At 42.0% G+C, this 23585-nt stretch overlaps 1 protein-coding gene across 8 annotated transcripts in view; it reads right to left on the bottom strand.

The window, feature by feature from the left end:
• Positions 1–23585, bottom strand: part of PRMT2 (protein arginine methyltransferase 2) — a 42784-nt gene that overhangs the window by 12103 nt on the left and 7096 nt on the right. For 5 of the 8 annotated variants that reach the window (XM_033856309.2, XM_019922946.3, XM_073804632.1 and 2 more), the window contains 4 exons: positions 23334–23441; positions 22487–22669; positions 18107–18268; positions 17035–17199 (listed from right to left, as the gene is read on the bottom strand). In XM_033856309.2, coding sequence (XP_033712200.1) covers positions 17035–17199; positions 18107–18268; positions 22487–22669; positions 23334–23441 — 618 coding nt within the window. Of the gene's footprint in view, positions 1–16300; positions 16380–16606; positions 16741–17034; positions 17200–18106; positions 18269–22486; positions 22670–23333; positions 23442–23585 lie in introns of all 8 variants that reach the window. The other 3 variants (XR_004526489.2, XM_033856310.2, XM_073804633.1) reach the window with 3 other exon arrangements.

The raw sequence follows: 23585 nt of genomic DNA, 5'->3' as shown, positions 1-23585 counted from the left end.
AATTTTTTAAAAAAGAAAAAAAAAAAAAAAAAAAAGACATAGACTGGCTGAATGGATACAAAACAAGACCCATACGTATGCTGTCTACAGAGACCCACTTCAGACCTAGGGACACATACAGACTGAAAGTCAGGTGATGGAAAAAGATATTCCATGCAAATGGAAATCAAAAGAAAGCTGGAGTAGCAATTCTCATATCAGACAAAACAGATTTTAAAATAAAGACTATTACAAGAGACAAAGAAGGACACTACATAATGATCAAGGGATCAATCCAAGAAGAAGATATAACAATTGTAAATATATATGCACCCAACACAGGAGCACCTCAATACATAAGGCAAATGCTAACACCCATAAAAGGGGAAATCGACAGTAACACAATAATACTACGGGACTTTAAAACCCCACTTTCGCCAATAGACAGATCATCCAAAATGAAAATAAATAAGGAAACACAAGCTTTAAATGACACATTAAACAAGATGGACTTAATTGATATTTATATGATATTCCATCCAAAAACAAACAGAATACTTTCTTCTCAAGTGCTCATAGAACATTCTCCAGGATACATCATATCCTGGGTCACAAATCAAGCCCTGGTAAATTTAATAAAATTGAAATTGTATCAGGTATCTTTTCTGACCACAACCTATGAGACTAGATATCAATTACAGGAAAAAAATCTGTAAAAAATACGAACACATGGAGGCTAAACAATACACTACTAAATAACCAAGAGATCACTGAAAAGATCAAAGAGGAAATAAAAAAATACCTAGAAACAAATGACAATGAAAACACAATGACCCAAAACCTATGGGATGCAGCAAAAGCAGTTCTAAGAGGGAAGTTTATAGCAATACAATCCTACCTCAAGAAACAAGAAAAATCTCAAACAACCTAACCTTACACCTAAAGCAATTAGAGAAAGAACACAAAACCCCCAAAGTTAGCAGAAGGAAAGAAATCATAAAGATCAGATCAAAAATAAATGAAAAAGAAATGAAGGAAACTATAGCAAAGATCAATAAAACTAAAAGTTGGTTCTTTGAAAAGATAAACAGAATTGATAAACCATTAGCCAGACTCACCAAGAAAAAAAGGGAGAAGACTCAAATCAACAGAAATAGAAATGATAAAGGAGAAGTAACAACTGACACTGCAGAAATACAAAGGATCATGAGAGATTACTACAAGCAACTCTATGCCAATAAAATGGACAACCTGGAAGAAATGGACAAATTCTTAGAAAAGCACAACCTTCCACGACTGAACCAGGAAGAAACAGAAAATATAAACAGACGAAACACAAGCACTGAAATTGAAACTGTGATTAAAAATCTTCCAACAAACAAAAGCCCAGGACCAGATGGCTTCACAGGCGAATTCTATCAAACATTTAGAGAAGAGCTAACACCCATCCTTCTCAAACTCTTCCAAAATATAGCAGAGGGAGGAACACTCCCAAACTCATTCTACGAGGCCACCATCACCCTGATACCAAAACCAAACAACGATATCACAAAAAAGAAAACTACAGCCAATATCTCTGATGAACACAGATGCAAAAATCCTCAACAAAATACTAGCAAACAGAATCCAACAGCACAATTAAAAGGATCATACACCATGATCAAGTGGGGTTTATCCCAGGAATGCAAGGATTCTTCAATATATGCAAATCAATCAATGTGATAAACAATATTAGCAAATTGAAGGATAAAAACCATATGATAATCTCAATAGATGCAGAAAAAGCTTCTGACAAAATTCAACACCCATTTATGATAAAAACTCTCCAGAAAGTAGGCATACAAGGAACCTACCTTAACATAATAAAGGCCATATATGACAAACCCATAGTCAACATCATTCTCAATGGTGAAAAACTCAAACCATTTCCTCTAAGATCAGGAACAAGACAAGGTTGCCCACTCTCACCACTATTATTCAACATAGTTTTGGAAGTTTTAACCACAGCAATCAGAGAAGAAAAATAAATAAAAGGAATCCAAAGCAGAAAAGAAGAACTGTCACTGTTTGCAGATGACATGATACTATACATAGAGAATCCTAAAGATGCTACCAGAAAACTACTAGAGCTAATTAATGAATTTCGTAGAGTAGCAGGATACAAAATTAATGCACAGAAATCTCCTGCATTCCTATACACTAATGATGAAAAATCTGAAAGAGAAATTAAAGAAACACTTCGATTTACTACTGCAACATAAAAATCAAAGTACCTAGGAATAAACCTACCTAAGGAGACAAACGACCTGTATGCAGAAAACTATAAGACACTGATGAAAGAATTAAAGATGATACAAACAGATGGAGAGATATACCATGTTCTTGGATTGGAAGAATCAACATTGTGAAAACGACTGTACCACCCAAAGCAATCTACAGATTCAATGCAATCCCTATCAAACTACCAATGGCATTTTTCACAGAACTAGAACAAAAAATTGCACAATTTGTATGGAAACACAAAAGACTCCAAATAGCCAAAACAATCTTCAGAAAGAAAAACAGAGCTGGAGGAATGAGGCTCCCAGACTTCAGACTAAACTACAAAGCTACAGTAATCAAGACAGTATGGTACTGGCATAAAAACAGAAATATAGATCAATGGAACAGGATATAGAAAGCCCAAAGATAAAGCCGCACACATGTCACCTTATCTTTGATAAAGGAGGCAAGATTATACAATGAAGAAAAGACAGCCTCATCAAAAGTGGTGCTGGGAAAACTGGACAGCTACATGGAAAAGGATGAAATTAGAACACTTCCTAACACCATACCCAGAAATAAACTCAAAATGGATTAAAGACCTAAATGCAAAGCTGGACAGTATAAAACTCTTAGAGGAAAACATAGGCAGAACACTCTGTGACATAAATCAGAGCAAGATCCTTTTTGACCCACCTCCTAGAGAAATGGAAATGAAAACAAAAATAAACAAATGGGACCTAATGAAACTTCAAAGCTTTTGCACAGCAAAGGAAACCATAAATAAGACCAAAAGACAACCCTCAGAATGGGAGAAAATATTTGCAAATGAAGCAACTGACAAAGGATTAATCTCTAAAATATACAAGCAGCTCATGCAGCTCAATATCAAAAAAACAAACAACCCAATCCAAAAATGGGCAGAAGAACTAAATAGACATTTATCCAAAGAAGATATACAGACTGCCAACAAACACATGAAAAGATGCTCAACATCACTAATCATTAGAGAAATGCAAATCAAAACTACAATGAGGTATCACCTCACACCAGTCGTCAAAAAATCTACAAAAAATAAATGCTTGAGAGGGTGTGGAGAAAAGGGAACCCTCTTGAACTGTTGGTGGGAATGTAAATTGATACAGCCACTATGGAGAACAGTATGGAGGTTCCTTAAAAAACTAAAAATAGAACTACCATATGACCCAACAATCCCACTACTGGGCATATACCCTGAGAAAACCATAATTCAAAGAGTCATGTACCACAATGTTCACTGCAGCACTATTTACAATAGCCAGGACATGGAAGCAACCTAAGTGTCCATCAACAGATGAATGGAGAAAGAAGATGTGACACATGTATACAATGGAATATTACTCAGCCATAAAAAGAAACGAAACTGAGTTATTTGTAGTGAGGGGGATGCACCTAGAGTCTGCCATACAGAGTGAAGTCAGTCAGAAAGAGAAAAACAAATACCGTATCCTAACACATATGTATGGAATCTAAAAAAAGAAAAAAAAGGTTCTGATGAACCTAGGAGCAGGACAGGAATAAAGACACAGAGATAGGGTATGGACTTGAGGACACGGGGAGGGGGAAGGGTAAGCTGGGACAAAGTGAGAGAGTGGCATGGACATATATACGCTACCAAACGTAAAATAGCTAGCTAGTGGGAAGCAGCTGCATGACACAGGGAGATCAGCTCGGTGCTTTGTGACCACCTAGAGGGGTGGGATAGGGAGGGTGGGAGGGAGATGCAAGAGGGAGGGGATGTGGGGATATACGTACACATATAGCTGATTCACTTTGTTACACAGCAGCATCCAACACACCATTCTAAAGCAATTATAGTCCAATAAAGATGTTAAAAAAAAAAAAGTAACTGTTCCTAGATTATATTTGACTATGTCAATTTCCTGGCCTAATTTTGAATAAAATGTTGATGTTTATTTAACAAAGAAAAAAAAGTGGAACATCAAAGCAGGAGTGCCACAGAGGTCACGTTGCACCGAAGTCAAGAGCGGCCCAGCGCCCCTAGGTGCCCCTCGGGAGTGTTGAATTTTGAGAATTCTTTGTATATTCAGGATACACACTGGATATGTGATTTGCAAATATTTTCTCCTAACCTTAGCCTGTCTTTTCATTCTCTTAACACTCTTTTACAGGACAGACATTTTTACTTTTGACGAAGTCCAATTTATCAACTTTTTCTTTAATGGATTATGCTTTTAGAGTCACACCTAAAAACCCTTTGACTAACCCAGGAACACTTTCTCCTGTGATTTCTTCTGAGAGTTTTATAGTTTTATGTTCTAAGCAATTAGATCTGTAATCAATTTTGAGTTCATTGTTTAGTATGAGGTATGAGGCTTAAAGATGAAGTTCTTTTTTTTTTTTTGCACATGGATGGCCAACTGTTCCAATATAATTAGGTGAAAAGACTATCTTTTCTCCATTAAATTAACTTTGCCCCTCTGTTAAGAATCAGTTGACCATATTTGTAGGAATACACTGTCTATTCTGTTCCATCGACTTACGTGTCTATCGTTTCACTAGTTTCACAGTCTTGACTACCAGAGCTTTATACTAAGTTTTAAAGTCAGGTACTATAAGTCTTCCAATTTTGTTCTTTTAAAAATTGTATCAGCTATTCTAGTTTGTTTACATTCCACATAAATTTTACAATGAACTTATCTACAAAAACTCCTGCTTAGATTTTTACTGGAATCGTATTAAATCTACAGATTAATCTGGGGAGAAGAGACATCCTTAGAAGGTTGTCTTCCAGCCCATGAACAATGTGTATCTACCGGCATCACGTAGTTTTCAGCATACAGATCTTGTACGTTTTGTCAGATTTCATCATTTTGGAGCTACTGTAAATAGTATTGTACAGTGTTAGTATTTATATAAAAATATGACTGGTTTTTGTATGTTGACTTTGTGATCTTCTTAAACTTGCCTACTAGTCTAGGAAAGTTTTTGGAGATTCCTTGGGATTTTCTACAAAGACAATCATGCTGTTTGAGAAAGGGATGGTTTATTTCTTTGTCTTCGTTCTGTGTGCCTTTCACTTCTTCTCTCCGTTTTGCACTGGTTAGGTTTCCCAGTACAATATGGAGTAGAAGTGGTGGAGCGGCCCTCCCTGCATCACTCCTGCTCTTAGGGGGAAGTTGCCATTCTGTCCTAAAAGCTGAACAAACTGAAACATCAAGAACTCTTCCTAGATCCGTAAGAGAAATGAGGTCACGGAGCAAACTGCTGCCCCCAAATAGGAGAAATTGAGAGACTAATACAGACGGTCCCCTACTTATGATGGTTCAACTTTACAACGGTGCAATAGGAATTCAGTAAAAACTATGCCTCAGATTTTGAATTTTGATCTTTTCCCAGCTAGCGATACACAGTGCAACGCATGAGCCACACAAGCCACAGCCCTGTCAGCCATGATGCTAGGGTGAACGACACTTCCAGTACAGTACTGAGTCAATTACATGAGACAGTCAACGCTTTATTATCAAATGGGCTTTGGTTATGATTTTGCCCAACTGTAGGCTCATGTGAGTGCTCTGAGCACATTTAAGGCAGGCAAGGCTCAGCTGTGATGTTCAGGAACTTAGGTGTGTTATGTGCATTTTGAAGTTTTTTGTTTATAAATTTATTTATTTATTTTTGACTGTGTTGGGTCTTCGTTGCTGCACGCGGGCTTTCTCTAGTTGCAGCGAGTGGGGGCTACTCTTCGTTGCGGTGCACAGGCTTCTCGTGGTGGTGGCTTCTCTTGTTGCGGAGCACAGGCTCTAGGCGTGCGGGCTTCGGTAGTTGTGGCACGTGGGCTCTAGAGCACAGGCTCAGTAGTTGTGGCTCACAGGCTTAGCTGCTCTGCGGCATGTGGGATCTTCCCGGACCAGGGCTCAAACCCGTGTCCCCTGCATTGGCAGGCGGATTCTTAACCACTGCGCCACCAGGGAAGTCCCTGCATTTTGGACTTTGATATTTTCAACTTACGATGGGTGTGTCGGGATGCAGCCCCATCATAAGTCGAGGAGGATCGTACAGAGAATCACAACTTGCCAGGGGAGGAAACATGAACTGTGGTTGACAAGTCGCTGGGGCCCACTGTGGACAAGCCTGAGAGTCAAAGCTCCAGATGGGCTCAGTCACAGGGGTCCCCACAGTAAACGTCAGAGAAAAGCCCCCTCGTGCTTCTGACAAGTTCGAAAGGAAGCATTTGAAATACACCAGAGTATTCTGTTCTTCTTAACAGGGTCTGCACTCAGGAAAACTAGTTAACAGAACCTAACCAGCAGGAGAACGAGAAATATCCAACTTGAGCCCCCTCCAGCCATCCTGTCCCACCTAAAAGAGGAAAAGAAACTGAGAAGCACCTGTGAAGTTCACAGTGCAGAGGCCCAGGCTCACTGAACACTGAGACCCCAGAAGGACCACAGAACACTCCCCGACCCACATCTCACCACCACATCACTACAGGCCTGTTTGCACTGAACCTTTATCCAGTCATCAAGCCTGGCTATCAGGAGAAAACCACAAGACATACTAACAGTATAAGACACACAGCAAGGCTTAGAACCAGACTCAGACACAGCAGGGATGCTGTAATTATCAGGCTGGGAATTTAACAGCTATGATTCATATGCTCAGGGCTCTAATGGATAAAGCAGACAGCATGCAGGAACAGATGGGCAATGTAAGCAGAGAAAGGAAAATTCTTGAAAAGAACCAAAAAAAAAAAATGCTCAAGATGAAAAACAATGTAACAGAAACGAAGGATGTCTTCAATGGGCTCATTAGTTAGGACATAGCTGAGCAACAAGCCTCCAAGCTTGAGGAAATGACAACAGAAACCTCCAAAGCTGAAAAGCACAGAAAACAGGCTAAAAAATACAACAACATATTCAAGGGCTGTAGGACAACAAAAGGTATAGTAGACACAAAACGGAAGTACCAGGAGAAGAATGAGAGGTGGGATCAGAAGAAGTAGTTGAAAAACTAATGACAGAATTTCCCCAAATTAATGTCAAACACCAACCCACAGATCCAGGAGTGCAGAGCACACCAAGCAAGATAAATGTGGGGGAAAAAAAAAAAAGTAAAACTAGGCATGTCATTTTCAAACTACAGACACTCAAAAGATAAAGAAAAAATCCTGAAAGAAGCTGGGGAGAAAAGACACCTACCTACTGGGGAACGAAGATAAAATTTCATCTGAGTTCTCAGAAACCATGCAAGCAAGAAGAGAGTGGAGTGAAATATTTAAAGTGTTGAGAGAAAAAACCCCACCAACCCAGAATTCTGCACCCTGTGAAATTATCCTTCAGAAGTGAAGGAGAAATAAAGACTTTCTCAGACAAACAAAATAGAGGGAACTTGTTGCCAGTAGACCTGCTTTGCAAGAAATGTTAAAAGAAGCTCTTTAGAAAGAAGGAAAATGATATACAGGCATATCTCATTTTATTGTGCTTCACAGATACCGTCCTTTTTACAAATTGAAGGCTGTGGCAACCTTGCATCGAGCAACCCTATCGGCACCATTTTCCAAAAGCCTTTGCTCACTTTGTGTCTGTGTGTCACATTTTGGTAATTCTCACAACATTTCAAACTTTTTCATTATTATTGTATTTGTTATGGTAATCTGTGATTAACATCTTTGATGTTACTATTGCAAAAAGATTAGAACTCACTGAAGGCTCAGATGATGGTTAGCATTTTTTAGCAATAAAGTATATTTTAATTAAGGTATGTACATTGCTGTTTTAGACATAATGCTACTGCACACCTAACAGACTACAGCATAGTGTAACCAAAACTTTTATATGCACTGGGAAACCAAAAAACTCGTGCAACTTGCTTTATTGCGGTGGTCTGGAACTGAACCTGCAATATCTCTGAGGTCTGCCTGTAGATCAGAAACACGGATCTGCATAAAGAAAATCACTGAAACAGAAATAAATGAAGATAAAACTAAAACTTTTATTTTTCCTATTCTTAATCAATTTAACATCTTGTCCAAAATAATAGCAACACAGTATTTAACCATGTATGCTTATGTACATATGTATATCTATACTTATATATAATAAAATGAATGAAAATGATGATACAAGGGACAGGAGGGAGAAATCAGGATTACCCTGTTATCCTAAAGTGCTCACACTAACCATGAAACCTAAGAGTGTTAGATGAAAACAGACTCGGAACAGCTGTAAATACACATTGAAAACTGTATGGAAACCAATTAAAAAAGCAAAAAAGAGCAAGTATAACTGCTATGCTGAGAAAATGGAGTCATATAACATGCTCAATTAAAACCTCAAAAGACAGAACACCTAAATACTATCGAAAATATTAAGAGAGCTGAAGAGAGAAATAGACAGCAATCCAATGACTGTAGGGGACTTCAATAGCCAGTTTTCAACAATGGATAAGTCATCCAGGCAGAAAATCATGAGGCGACACTTGACTTAAACTACACATTAGACCAGATGGATTAACAGACCTGTACAACATTTCAGGCAACAGCAGCAGAGTATATACATTTTCTCAAGAACTCAAGGAACATTCTCCAGGATAGGTCATACGTTAAACCGCAAAACAAGTCTTAATAAATTTAAGAAGACTGAAATCATATCAAACATCTTTTCTCATAGCAATGGTATGAAACTAGAAATCAATTACAAGAAGAAAACTGGAAAATTCACAAATATGTGGAGATTAAACAACATGCTCCCAAACAACCAATGGGTCAAAGAAGAATTCAAAAGGGAAATCAAAAAATATCTTGAGACACACAAAAATGGAAATACAACACACCAAAACTTATGGGATGCAGCAAAAGCAGTTCTAAGAGGGAAGTTTACGGTAATACTGCCTACATTAAGAAAAAACGAATATCTCAAATAAGCAAATCTAACTTTGCACCTCAAGGAACTAGAAAAAGAAGAACAAATTAGCCCAAAGTTAGTAGAAGGAAGGAAATAAATGAGATAGATACTAACAAGACAACAGAAAAGATCAACGAGTTTCCTTTTTTAAAAGATAAACAAAATAGACAAATCTTTAGCTAGACTTACCAAGAAGAGGACTGAAATATATAAAATTTTAAATGAAAGAGGAGCTATTATAACTGATATCACACAAAGGGTCATAAGAGACAGTATGAATAATTATATGCCAACAAATTGGATAACCTAGAAGAAATTGATAAATTCCTAGAAACACAGAGCCTACCAAGAATAAATCATGAAGATACAAGAAATCTGAACAGACCAATTACTATTAGGAGATTGAATCAGTAATCAAAAACCTCCCAACAAACAAAAGTCCAGGACCAAACTGCTTCACTGACAAATTCCACCAAAAATTTAAAGAATTCATACCAAACCTTCTCAAATTCTTCCAAAAACAGAAGAGGAGGGAACTCTTCCAAATTCATTTCTCATTGTACAAGAGGCCAGCATTACCCTGATACCTAAGCCAGACAAGAACACTACAAGAAAAGAAAATCACAGGCCAATATCCCTAATGAACATAGTTGGAAAATCCTCAATACAACATTAGCAAATCAATTCAACAATACATTAGGGGGAAAGGTCGGGGGAGGGTGTGAATTGGAAGGTTGGGATTGGCATATGCTCGCTACTAAATGTAAAACAGACAATCAACAAGAACCTACTGTACAGCACAGGGAACTCTACTCAATACTCTGTAATAACCTACATGGGAAAGAATTTGAAAAAGAATAGATATATGAATATGTATAATTAAGTCACTTTGCTGTACACCTGAAACTAACACAACATTGTGAATCAACGATACTCTAATATAAAATTAAAAATTTAAAAAAATACATTAAAAGGATCACACACCATAATCAAGTGGGATTTATTCCTGGGATGCAGGGATGGTTCAACTTAGCAAATCCATAAATGTAATACGCCACATTAACAAAATGAAGGATGAAAATCATATGATCATCTCAATATACGCAGAAAAAGCATTTGATAAAATTCAACTACCTACCATTATAAAACCTCTCAAAAAACTGGGTATAGGTGGGACATACCACAACATAATAAAGGCCATATATGACAAGCCCACATCTAACATCATACTCAATGGTGAAAAGCTAAAAGTTTTTCCTCTAAGATCAGGAACAAGACAAGGATGCCCCTCTTACCACTTTTATTCAACACAGTCCTAAAAGTCCCAGCACAGCTATTTGGAAAGAAAAAGAAAGAAAAGGCATCCAAATTGGACAGGAAGAAGTAAAAATGTCTCCATTTGAAGATGACATGACACTATATATAGAAAACCCTAAAGACTCCACCAAAAAACTGTTAGAACTAATAAACAAAATTAGTAAAGTTGCAGGATACAAAATCAACAAAAATCAGTTGCATTTCTATACACCAACAATGAACTATCAGAAAGAGAAATTAAGAAAACAATCCCATTTATAATTATATCAAAAAAAAAAACCTAGGAATAAATTTGACCAAGGAGGTGAAAGATCTGTACATTGAAAACTAAAAGATACTAATGAAAGAAATTGAAGGAGACACAAACAAATGGAAAGATATCCCGTGTTCACGGATAGGAAGAATCAGTATTGTTTAAATGTTCATACCACCCGAAGAAAGCTACAGATACAATGCAATCACTATCAAAATTTCAATGGCATTTTTCACAGAAATAGAAAAAACAATCCTAAAATTTGTATGGAACCACAAAAGACCCCAAATAACCACAGCAATCTTGATAAAGAAGAACAAAGCTAGAGGCATCACACTTCCTGATTTCAAACTAGAGTAATCAAAACTGTATGGAATTGGCATAAAAACAGACACATAGATCAATGGAACAGAATGCAGAGCCTAGAAATTAACCCATACATATGAGGTCAACTAATTTTCAACAAATAAGCCAAGAACAGACAATGGGGAAAAGATAATCTCTTCAAAACAGTGCTGGGAAAACTTGATAGCCACTTGCATAAGAATGAAAGCTCCTTGAGACACTGGTCTTGCCAATAATTTTATGGATTAGACACCAAAAGCAAAGGCAACAAAAGCAAAAATAAGTAAGAAGGACTACATTGAACTAAAAAGCTTCCATCAACAAAATTGAACTAAAAAGAAACCATCAACAAAATGAAAAGATATACTATAGAACTGGATAAAATGTCCGTAAACCACCTATCTAATAAGGGATTAATATGCAAAATATATAAAGAACTCATACAACTCAATAGCAAAAATAATAACAAAAACAACCCAATTTAAACTGGGCAAAGACCCTGAATAGATATTTTTCCAAAGAAGACATATAAATGGCCAATAAGTACATGAAAAAGTGCTCAATATCACTAATCATCAGGGAAATGCAAATCAAAACCACAATGAGATATCACCTCACACCTGTTAGGATATGTATTATCAAAAAGATAAGCAGTAACAAAAGCTGGCGAGGATGTGGAGAAAAGGGAAACTCTGTACACAGTTAGTGGGACAGACACGGTGGAGCTCCTCAAAAAATTAAAGATAGAACTACCATATGATCCAGCAATTCCACATCTGGGTTTATATCTAAAGGAAATGAAACCATTGTCTCAAAGAGATACCTATACTCCCATGTTCACTGCAGCATTATCACAATAACCAAGATATGGAAAGAACCTATCCATTGACAGAGGAATAGATGAGGAAAATGTGATTTTATATATTCACACACACAATGGAGTATTATTCAGCCATGAAAAAGAAAGAAATCTTGCCATTTGCAACAACATGGATGAACCTAGAAGGCATTCTGCTAAGTGAAAGAAGCTGGACAAATACTTCATGGTATCACTCATATGTGGAATCTAAAAAAATCTGAACTCAGAGAAACAGTAGGAAAGTGGTTGCCAGGGGCTGTGGGGGTGAAGGAAATAGGGAGAGTCTGGTAATCGGGCACAAGCTTTCAGTAACGAGGTGAACAAGGTCTGAGGATCTGCTGTATACCATAGTGACCACAGTTGATAACACTGTGCTATGTAACTGAAATTTGCTAAGAGAGTAGAACTTAAGTATTCTCACTTTAAAAATAAAGGTAAATATGTGAGGTGACAGATGTATTAATTAGCTCAATGGGGGCAATTCATTGACAATGTATACAGATATCAAATCATCATTCTGTACACTTAAATACCTTACAATTTTGTCAGTTATACCTTAATAAAAGTGAAAATAGATAAAAGAAGTAAGCTTCAGGAGAGAGTAATTTAAAAACTGAGAATTTTTAAAACTTGGAAATGGGCCAGTAAGTGAATATCCCATCAATTTATGAAAACATATATATTTTTTAATTGGGGTATAGTTGCTTCACCACGTTGTGATGGTTTCTGCAAAGTGAACCAGCCATATGTACACACATATCCTCTCCTTTTGGGATTTCTTTCCCATTTAGCTCACCACAGAGCACCGAGCAGAGTTCCCTGTGCTATACAGCAGGTTCTCATTAGTTATCTATTTTATACATAGTAGTATATATATGTCAGTCCCAATCTCCCAATTCATCCCACCCCCCACTTCCCCCCTTGGTCTCCATATGTTTGTTCTCTATGTCTGTGTCTCTATTTCTGCTTTGCAAATAAGTTCATCTGTACCATTTTTTTAGATTCCACATATATGCATTAATATATGATGTTTATTTTTCTCTTTCTGACTTACTTCACTCTGTATGACAGTCTCTAGGTCCATCCACATATCTATAAATGACCCAGTTTGGTTCCTTTCTATGGCTGAATAATATTCTATTCTATATATGTATCACATCTTCTTTATCCATTCATCTGTCGATGGACATGTAGGTCACTTCCATGTCCTGGCTATTGTAAATAGTGCTGCAGTGAACAGGGAACCCTCTTGCACTGTTAGTGGGAATGTAAATTGATACAGCCACTGTGGAGAACAGTATGGAGGTTCCTTACAAAACTAAACATAGAACTACCATATGACCCAGCCATCCCACTACTGGACATATACCCTGTGAAAATATGTATCTTAAGTTTACTTTTATCAAAGCATGCTCATGTCAGGCTCTAAACCGACATATGTGTGAGCACTGAATTAATTCATGCTGATTAAACTCCCTACCTTTAGCTGCTTAAAACACACACACACACACACACACACACACAGAAACAGAAAAGCAGAAAAAGAGAAGAAGAAAAGAACAAGGGCAACAAATAGAAAATGGTAATAAATACTGTAGATATCAATCCAACTATATCAATAATCACTTTGAATGCCAATGGTCTAAATACACCAATTAAAAGAGAGACTGTCACAGTGGATCAAACAACAAGAAACAATTATACGTGGTCTATAAGAACCCACTTTAAATATACAGTTATAGATTAAAAGTAAATGGATGGGGGACGTGGTCCAGTGGTTAGGACTCTGCACTTCCACTGCAGGGGGCACAGGTTCCATCCCTGGTTAGGGAACTAAAATCCCACATACTGTGCGGCGCAGCTCAAAAGAAACAAACAAAAAAGTAAATGGATGGAGAAAGATTTACCATGTAAACCCTAATCAAAAGAAAGCAGAAGTAGCTATGTTAATTTCAGACAGAGCAGACTTCAAAGTAAGGAAAGTGATCAGGGATAGTGAGGGGCATTACACAATGGTAAAGGGACAGCTCTCCAAGAAGACATAGCAATCTTTAATGTGTACGCACCTAACAACACAGCATCAAACTGCATGAGCAGAAAAGTGATAGAACTGCAAAGACCAACAGATCAATCCACTGTCATAGCGGGAGACTTTGACAACCCTTTCCCAGAAACGGACAGAGCCAGCAGGCAGAGAACCAGTAAGGACATAGCTGAACTGACCACCACCATCAATCATCAGGATATAATTGACATTTATAGACGACTTCATCCAACAACAGCAGGATACACATTCTTTTCAAGCTCACACGGAACATTCGCCAAGGGAGACCACATTCCGGGACAAGAACAAACCTTAACAAATTTAAAAGAATAGAAATCATACAGTGTCTTCTCTCAGACCACAGTGGAAGTAACCTAGAAATCAGTAACAGAAAGATAACTGTAAAATTCAAAATACTTGGAGATTAAACACACTTCTAAATAACAAGGGGTCAAAAAAGAAATCATAACAGAAATTGTTCAAGTATTTTGAATTTTGTCAAATTTTTGTGCATTAATTGGTAGTCATGTGATTTTTCTTCTTTAGATTATTAATAGTCAATTACATTGAATGACTTTAATATACTGAACCAGCCTTGAATTCTGAAGATAATCTCTCCTCTGTTGCAGTGTGGCATTCATCTTATGTATTGCTCAATTCAATTTGCTATGATTTTCAAGGATTTTTACATCAATGTTCCTGAGTGCTACTGGTCTGTAGTTTTCATTTTTTGTACTAACTTTGGTTTTGGTATTAGTGTAATGCTGGTCTCATAAAATTAATCAAATATTTTATAGTTTCTCTATGTGCTTTGTTCTTAGAAAGATCTTCCCATTCCAACATCAGATGTATTTTTAGTGATTGTTTCATGTTTCTTTCCTTAAAAAAAAAAGCTTAACTCTATAACCCATCTGGAATTTATTTCAGCATATGGTATGAGGAGGAATCTAATCATTTTCTCCAAAATAATCAATTGCTTCGGCCCCATCTTTGAATGATTATATAGCTGTACCTCGCTGATTAGAAACCTCTTATTATTATAAACTAAATACACGTATATTTGGGTTTTTTCCCCAACTTTCTACATGTCAGCAGCAGAGTAGGAAGATGGGAGGGAGACTGGGGACCTGAGGTCTGAGAACAGGCAGTGGACAGGAGGGGACATACCAGGGAGGCAAAAAAGCACAGAAGAGGGGCAGCCACAGGGGACGGAGGGTTCTGTGTGGGACACGGTAGGGTCCAGCTGATGGATTTGTGATACTGCCGGACTCACAGCCCCGTCTCCACGTCTGCCACTTGGCCCACAACGGCCACCACCGCCACACGGTCCCTCCCGGTCTGCACAAAACCACCAGACCCTCCAGTTCCACGTGGTCAGGCACTTCGCCCTGAGCCACTCGGTACCCCAGGCTGTCCTCACTGTCCTGTCGCCACAGTCCTCACTGCCCCTCTGACCATACGTTCTGCAATGGACAGGCGGGGACCAGACTGCCGCGGGCTTTCTCCACCCCTTCGTTGCACGTGCTCCGCTCCGGCTGCCCCCCGTGACCACACCCCCTAGCGGCCCGGCCACGCCCCCTCCACGGACCCGGCATCTGCCGGTGAACAGGCCTCCCCAACCCCGCTGGCCCACCCCTCCGCCCCGCTCCAGCCCTTTCCTCAGCCGCCCCCTCGGCTGGTGCATCCCCAGTGGCCTCTGCTGTGCCTCCAAGGCCCCTCCCCCGCACGCCCCAGGGGTCCCTGCACCGTCCCCCCTCTGCTCCGCAGGCCTCACTGGGGCCTCCGCATCATGACCCCTACCCCACTACTTCCAAGTCCTGGATGCCGCTGGCTGGCTACCTGACACACGCACGTCCGGGGAGGCAGAGAGCCCGAGCCCAGCCTCCCCCGCTGGACACATGCAGTCCCTACCCCGGCCCACACCACTGGGCTTCAGGCACATAGGGGCAAGGACACCGAGTCCCAGGTTTCTGCGCCCCGCCCCCTCTCCACCCCCCGCACCCCTCCCCTCCTCCCTCTTCCCCCTCCCCGCCCCTCACCCCTCCTCTCTGTCTCCACATAACCCTCCCAGGGGCAGAGCGGGACCCTAAGCAGCCAGGCTTCCCCGACCCGCACTGCGCCAAAGGACACATCACCGCAGCCGGGCTCTCTGTGTCCCCACCACCCCAAGGTGCTCAATAACATTTACCGAAAGAACGCTAGCGTTCTGGGGGCAAAGGCTAATGCCCACTTCATGGATTAAAGGTGTAGCAAGTCCCTTTTTCCCGTGCATCATCTTGGGAATCCACAGCTGTTATTAACAACAAAATTCTATCATGGATGTTGGGTCTACTTACACTCTATCTCCAGACAACACAACTTCAACGAGGCTAAAGGCCCAATGTCATTTACTATCATTTTCCTCATCTTCGCGATCTGTAAGAAGTTAGGGCCGGCATTCTTGTTATTCATACAAGTTACTCACTTACTATTTGAATGGATTTCTTGCTGGAAACCCTGGTGGTGCTCTCCTCCCCTTCCCCCAGATGTCATTTTTCTGGGTTTTGACAGAGACTGAACTTCAGACTGCTGAGCCAGAAAGGGGGGTGGGCTGAGGGTCTGAGGAGACCCGCAGGTCCGGCTTCCACCCACCTCTCACTTACCCTCGGAGCACAGAGAGTTCGTAAGCAGGGTGGGTGGGCAGAACCAGAAAACTCTCCACCCCGACCCACGTGAGACTGGGGAGAGAATGTGGGAGAGCCTGGGCCTCGAGCTGGTCACGGATGCAAATCAGGCGCTGCAGACAAAGATTCTGCTGGCATTAAAAAGCCACACACCAAGCACTGGCTATTCGCAGGTTCCCAAAGAGAACAGAGTTTATGTAAATCACTCACGAGAAAGTCACATTAACTTTGATTTAGATTTCTCATAAAGGCAATTTTTTAATCAGTTAAATATTCAAGACATTGAGCCAATGTTCACTCAAGAAATCAACTACACATCACCTTAGGAAAAAGGTCAGAATGAATCATGATTTATGAAGATTCCAGAGCCCAGAGCAGCCGCCCCAGCAGTGCCCGCTGCCCCTTACCAGCAGGCAGGTCCCCATCCACTCGGACACCAGCACGTCCACCTTCTCCGGCAGCAGCACGTCCTCCACCTTCTGCTGGAACACGGTGATGATGTCAGCGAAGCCGTTCTGCATGACCAGCTGCCCTGTGTGCTGGGCCATCTCACTGGCCTCCACCGCGTACACCTGCACGTGACAGAAGCACCATCCGTGCGTGCCCCAGCCCCAGACGGCGGCCCGCTGTCCACTCCCCCAAGCCTGAGTCTCCTCGGCTGAGTCAGAGCCAGCAACAGAAGGCAGGCAGCGTGCTGGACGGCGGATGGCCACGCTGTGCCGCCTCCACCTGACGGAGCCCTGGGAGGACCTGCCTCTACTCGTAACTCCACTTTCTGCCTAAACGCAGACACAGGGCTGCAGGTGGACAGAAGCCTCTGCACCCACGTGGGCCACCCACCCCAGAGCCCCAGGTTCCAACACACGCAGCGACACACTCGGTAACCGACACAGGAGATTCTTGGCACTCAAGTGAACAGTCAGACTTTTAGGGTAGCAGCGGCTAATTACAAATCCAGATTCTCAGGAGGTCCTGAACGCTACCTCCTGGTCCTGGCAGGGTCTGGACTCAGACGGTCACTGCCCTGCGGTTGCACCTGTGAGCTAGGAACCTCATCCACCTGTGCTGGGGCCGTCGAGAGGCGGCACCTCTCCTTGGCCCGGACGGACTTTAACAGGAGGACAGGAGCCCAGCAGGAGTCCCAGAGAGTGGTCCACCCTGTCCCTGCCAAGGGTCACTTTCGGCGGGGGAGGACACGGGACGGTGGTCTACACAAGCAGCCCAGCCCAGACACGTGGACGCACGTGTCTCCTTGCGTGACTGAAATAAGTTTCACAAACACAGCCCACCAGCTGCAACTCACTGGGATATTTTCTATTCTGTCCTATTCACTCTGTGCTGTCTGCGACTCATGAAACCCACGTCGCAGCCTCTGGCGGGCTCAGCCTACAAGAACGCGCCGCCGGTTTCACCTACGAGGCGGGCGCTTCACCAAGACCCGGCTTCGAAGTTGTGAAAGAGCTGCTGCCTCCTACTCACTGCTCTAGGCTGAGCATAATGTGCACAGAAGAGGCTGATGATCCCAGTTCCACAGCCGACATCCAGAATCACTTTATCTTTCAGGGATTCTTTATTCTGCAGGATAACGTTGTGGTACTTAGTCGTTCGTGGCTGGTCTGCCAACATCTCCAAGTGAAGTTTCTAGGGGAAATACACATGAAGGGAGGGTCACTGCCTGCAGCTGGAGCTCTGGCTTAAGGCTGAGGGTTAGAGCCTGACCTACCCGCTCGGCCCCACCACCCCACACCTAAACTACGAGTGACAGCGTTTAAAAAATAAAAGTCCAAAATATGCAGCAGACACAAGTCAGAATAGACAGTGAAGGAATGACAGGGAAGCTTCCGGAACCCTCCCCGCTCAGCGCGCCGCACCGCCCCAACAGCCAGGCGAGCGGAGGGGCAGGTGTGGACCACGGAGACGGCGGCGGAGGAACGGCCACGTTGCCGTCCAGACGCAACGTGGCCACGATCCGCCCAGAGCGAACGGCCAAGACTGGGGGAGGCTGCGGGAGGCGCACGCCCCCGCCGCGTCCTCTCCGAGCGGGGCCCTGCAAGGCCCTTCACGTGACCCCCCTCGCTGCCTGGGGACAGCAGGAGCCTCAGCACTGGAGGGAGGAGCGACCCCGCCGGCGCTCGGGCCTGAGCGCAGGTCCCCAGCTGCACTGCGGGCGGGACTTCCAACCTGAGGACACACTCCACGGGAATCGGTCCCCAGGCAGGCAGAGCAAGGCTCCTCCAGACAGTCTGGGGCCACAGAGGCTGCTGGAGCCCCGGCTGCAAGCGAGGCGGCACCCCCAGCACCCGTCCCCACGCCCCACGCCATGGAGACCCAGCTCAAGTGGCACCACGCACAGGGGGACAGGCGGCCCGGCCCCCCAAACCAGGTCAGCACCAACAGGAGGCCTGCACGGGCCTTGCGGGCCCCATGGCTCCTCGGAGACGGACAAAGGGAGGCCACCGGGGTGGACGGAGTTGACACCTAGCTGTCCTGCCTTGCGGGGCCACCTGACGCGGAGTCAGAAGCAGGATGCGGAGGCCCCAGCGGAGGAGGCCGGCATGGCTGCATTCGCCTCAGACACGATACACTTCAGAGCGAAGAGCATCAGGTCGTCACAAGACAGGGATCACTTCAGCAAGAGGACATAATAATTCTAAATATTCTTGTACCTAATAACAGAGCTTTGAAGTACACAAAGCAAAAGCCAGTAAAACTGCAACAAGAAACAGACAAATTCCCAGTTATAGTCAGAGCCTTCGACACCCTTCTCTCAGCAACTGACAGAAGCAGAAAATCAGAAAAGACAGAGACGTGAACAACACTTTCAGCCAACTTAATCCAACTGATAGAACACTTCACCCAGCCATTTACAATAATGCACAAAAATATCTAGGAACAGATTTACCTAGAAAGGTACACAACCCTGTATGATCAAAACCTTAAAACTCCGACACATCACACAAGGCTTAAGAAATGAGAAAAGTCATCACAGAGATGTCACTTCTCCGTAAATTAATGCACGTTTTCCACGTAACACATTAGAATGCCAGACAACTGGATGGCGTGGAGTCAGGAGCACAACAAAACGATAATAAAACTAGTTTCGTTGCAGCAAAAATAGAAATGAGACTTTTCTGATAAACAAGAACAATGAGCAACAATGAACAGGGGGGGAAACAGCATAAACAGGCCTGAAAGAGTTAAGGCATCTTGGTTATTCTTTAGCTGTTACTACTAACAAACACTGGTAGCTAGACTTGTCCTTCACAAAGCTAAACAAAGTTAATTACTCTGATTCCACGTGAATCGTACCCTGCACCTGGCATTTACTCGATGCATTCACTTGTAGCAAATCACCCCTTGTAGCTGTTTACATTTCAGAAAGAAGGTCGCAGGCCGCCGATAACCCAGAGATGAATGGACCCAATTACCAGGCTGCCTGACGCCAGCAGTGACTGTTTTAAAATACTGCAAGAAGAAGAAGAATGCAAGACCTTCACCACTTTGATCCTATCACTTATCCTGGACTGTGAGTTCCACCTACCAGACCCCCTGTAATTCCCCAGAACACGGGGGCACAGTTCTTGAGGCGCTAGCCTGCTGGGTCTTCCCTTTGCCTGGCAAAGAAAATACAAAGCCTCTCTATTTCTTATCCTCCAAATCTCTGTCTCTGTATTTCTATTCGGCATCGGTGCACAGGGAGCCAAAATTTGCTGGCAACAGTTTCAAAAAAATAAACAGACGAGGCCATGAAAATGCTAAAAATTAGGAGAACTGCTAGAGGCCTAGCTCTTCCAATCATTGAGAAGCATTTGGACCTGCAGAAGAAATAACCAGATAAATGACACAGAACAGAGATTCCCAAAACAGACCCTAACAATTTGACATATGATAAATGAGCGTTTCACATTATGCAGAAAAGGAAGATTAACCAAAAGCTGGAACAGCTGTATATTTGTGGGGAAATTAAGTCGAATTTTACCTTATTCTTTACAAGTAAATCCCGGATTGATTTAAATATTTCATTGTTAAAAAAATGCAATCACAAAAGTTCTAAGAGAAAGCATGGATATTTATAATCTCGGAGTGAAGGCCTTGAAAATAGGACACAAACGCAGAAGCTACAAAGAAGAGAAGGACAAATTAGACCATATAAAGATAAAAAGTTCCATGGGGGAAAAACAGCAGCAAATGGTCAGTGTGATAGATACAAATACAAGCTAAACTGCCTATTTAACACATAAATTGACAGAAAGCAAGCAAACAATGGGCAAATTATATGAAAGTCTATCAAAAAATAAGAAATACAAAAGGCCAATAAGATATGAAAGAAGATCAAGCTCACTTTAAAAAATGGAAACCAAAACCGAGGTACATAGTTCACCTTTAAGACTGGAAATCTTTTCACTCTGAAGACCTGTGGTGGTGAGATACACCTTCTATGCTGTTGATATCCTTCTGGCGGCCAACTTGGCAAGATCCACCCAAGTAAGAAACACATACATACACCCTTCAGATTTACCCAGTGGAAAGTCCAGCAAAGGTTTAGCAGGATTCATGTAGGAGGACATCCATTACAGCATTGCTTGCTGTGAGGAAAACTAAATATGATCCTTTTCAAATCAACACAATACTCCGCAGCTGTTGTAAAGAACAGACCTTCAAAACAGTACCGCTGCGTGAGAAGAGCAAGGTGAAAAACTGTGTGTGACACTATTCCTCTTCTATAAATTTAAAAGAATAAAACAGATGCAGCTTAGATTTGGAAGAAGCGCAAGCACTGTTGCTGAAAGAAATCTCAAGGAGCACAGTGAGGAGACAGACTCCAGGTGCCGCTATGTCTTTCTTAGTAGACGGAAACCTCTAAATATGTACACACATCAGTGGGTTCTCATTTCCTTTAACATTTTTAATTGTCAAATATGACACACCTACAAAAAAGTACACTAAAAAGTACTTTAGAGTTTACTTAACACAGTCACATTCCAAACACTCTTGTACCCACACCAGAACCCTGCCAGTACCCCTGAGCATCTCACCCGGCCTTGCCAAACATAGAACACCCCCTTACCAGTAACCACCATCCAGATTCTCAGGGGAATCAGGCCCCTGCTCTCGAGAGCTCCACAACTCACACGTACATTCATAGGCAGCACCTTTTAACACTGCCTTGTAACTTATATAACTGAATCAAACATAAGGTATTCTTTGATGTCTTCCTTCTTTCACTCAACATTGTATTTGCAACGTTCATCATGCATTTAGTTTTATTTAGTTTAAAATATAAACAGGGTTGTCTGGACCACAGGACTTTGGGTCTTTATTCACATTGGAAAAAAACAAACTAATAAGCTAGTTATTTATAGGTATTACTGTTGATTTATATAATTTTTTTGTATTTCATTTTTAATGTAAAAGTTATTACTTTTTTTTTTAAATACTGAGAAAGGTTCATAACTCCACTGCTCAAACAATATCTCTAAACCAGTGGTCTGCACATTACAGCCCGTGGGCCAGTCCAGCCCTCCACCTGCTTTTATATGGCCTACAAGCTAAGAATGGCTTTTACATTTTTAAACGGTTTTTAAAAATCAAAAGAAGAATATGACACATGAAAATCATATGGAAGTCAAATTTCAGTGTCTATGGATAAAGTTTTATTGGAACGCAGCCCTGCTCACTTGAAATTTTGTACAGCTGCCTCAGCATGTGGACGGCAGGGCTGTGCAGCTAAGGTGAAGAAAACATCTGTGGGCCCTGCTCTGAATGATGCGTAGAAGCCCAGAAATTATTTTTAAACTTAGAACCTAAAACTAGCGAGAAGCTAGCGCCAGCTGGCTGGGCGGGCAAGGGAGGCAGTACCAGGGTCCCGTAGCTGCCGAAGTACTCCTCGTCCTGCCACGAGTCCTCGGGGCCCCAGTCCTCCAGGTGCTTCCCCAGGTGGTTCGCAGGGATGTACCCGCAGCAGCCGGCACGCTCACCCCACCACCAGTCGGCGGTGGTTTGTCTCAGGATGAGAATTTTTTCTCCTCTCGAAAAGCTGAGCTATAAAAACATACGGAGAAATGAAAATTAAAGAAAAACCTGCAGTTCGTATTTCCGTGATAAATCCCCCATCACTGGGGCCCAAATCACAGCAATTTCGAAAAGGAGTCAATGGGTAAATGCATCAACTGACAAGATATGAAAATGATACCAGGATTTTAAGATTTTTGTGGAATATCTACACAAAACAAAAGCACACCTTAATTGATATTTTTTTAAAAAAAAAGATTAAACATTTTCAAACAGTGTAAATTTCTTAGAACAAAATTTCTAACAGCCTCTTCACCGTAACTCAGCTAGGTGGTAGCTGATTCGCTTACTGGAGGCTTATGCTAAGAAATTCCTATTACAAAGTAAACAATGCTACATTCAAGTAGATATTTTTATTTACACCCAATTTTTCATTAATTGGAATAGGTTCTAAGTAAGGGTTTCAAAGCAGAAACTGAAGCAGGTACCTCCACCCCCCGTTCCTCACCCGGGAATCCTTCACATCAGGCTTGGGACCCGAATTTGTTAGGCTGGGAGGGTCACCCACAGGTCTCCTGTGGCAGTGAAGTATCTGAATACTTCTTTATTTAAATCTGCTATGACTTCTGCAAATTTTACATCTAATCCTGTCCCTGAACATGCTGAATCCACAAAGCATAACCCACATGGCTACCTGCGTCTCATCGGTGGCAGAATAGTCTGCGATGGCCACGAACTCCTCGGGGTGCACAGTACCCTGGAGGTTCCCCTCCTCGCCCTGCACGACGGGGTCCTCTCCCTCCTGTTCAAAGCAAGGGAGAAAGGGAGGTGACTGTGGGGCTGCCCTTCCTCTCCTCCCTTCTCTCTGCCTGTCTCTCCATCTGTCTCACTCCACCTGTCTCTGCCTCCCCGTCTGTCTCCATCTCTGTTTCTGTCTCTCTCTCCG

Source organism: Tursiops truncatus, chromosome 4 (genome assembly GCF_011762595.2).
Source record: "Tursiops truncatus isolate mTurTru1 chromosome 4, mTurTru1.mat.Y, whole genome shotgun sequence".
NCBI lineage: Eukaryota > Metazoa > Chordata > Mammalia > Artiodactyla > Delphinidae > Tursiops > Tursiops truncatus.
The sequence above is the reverse complement of the archived record's forward strand: the minus strand, read 5'-3'. Positions and strand labels throughout refer to the sequence as shown.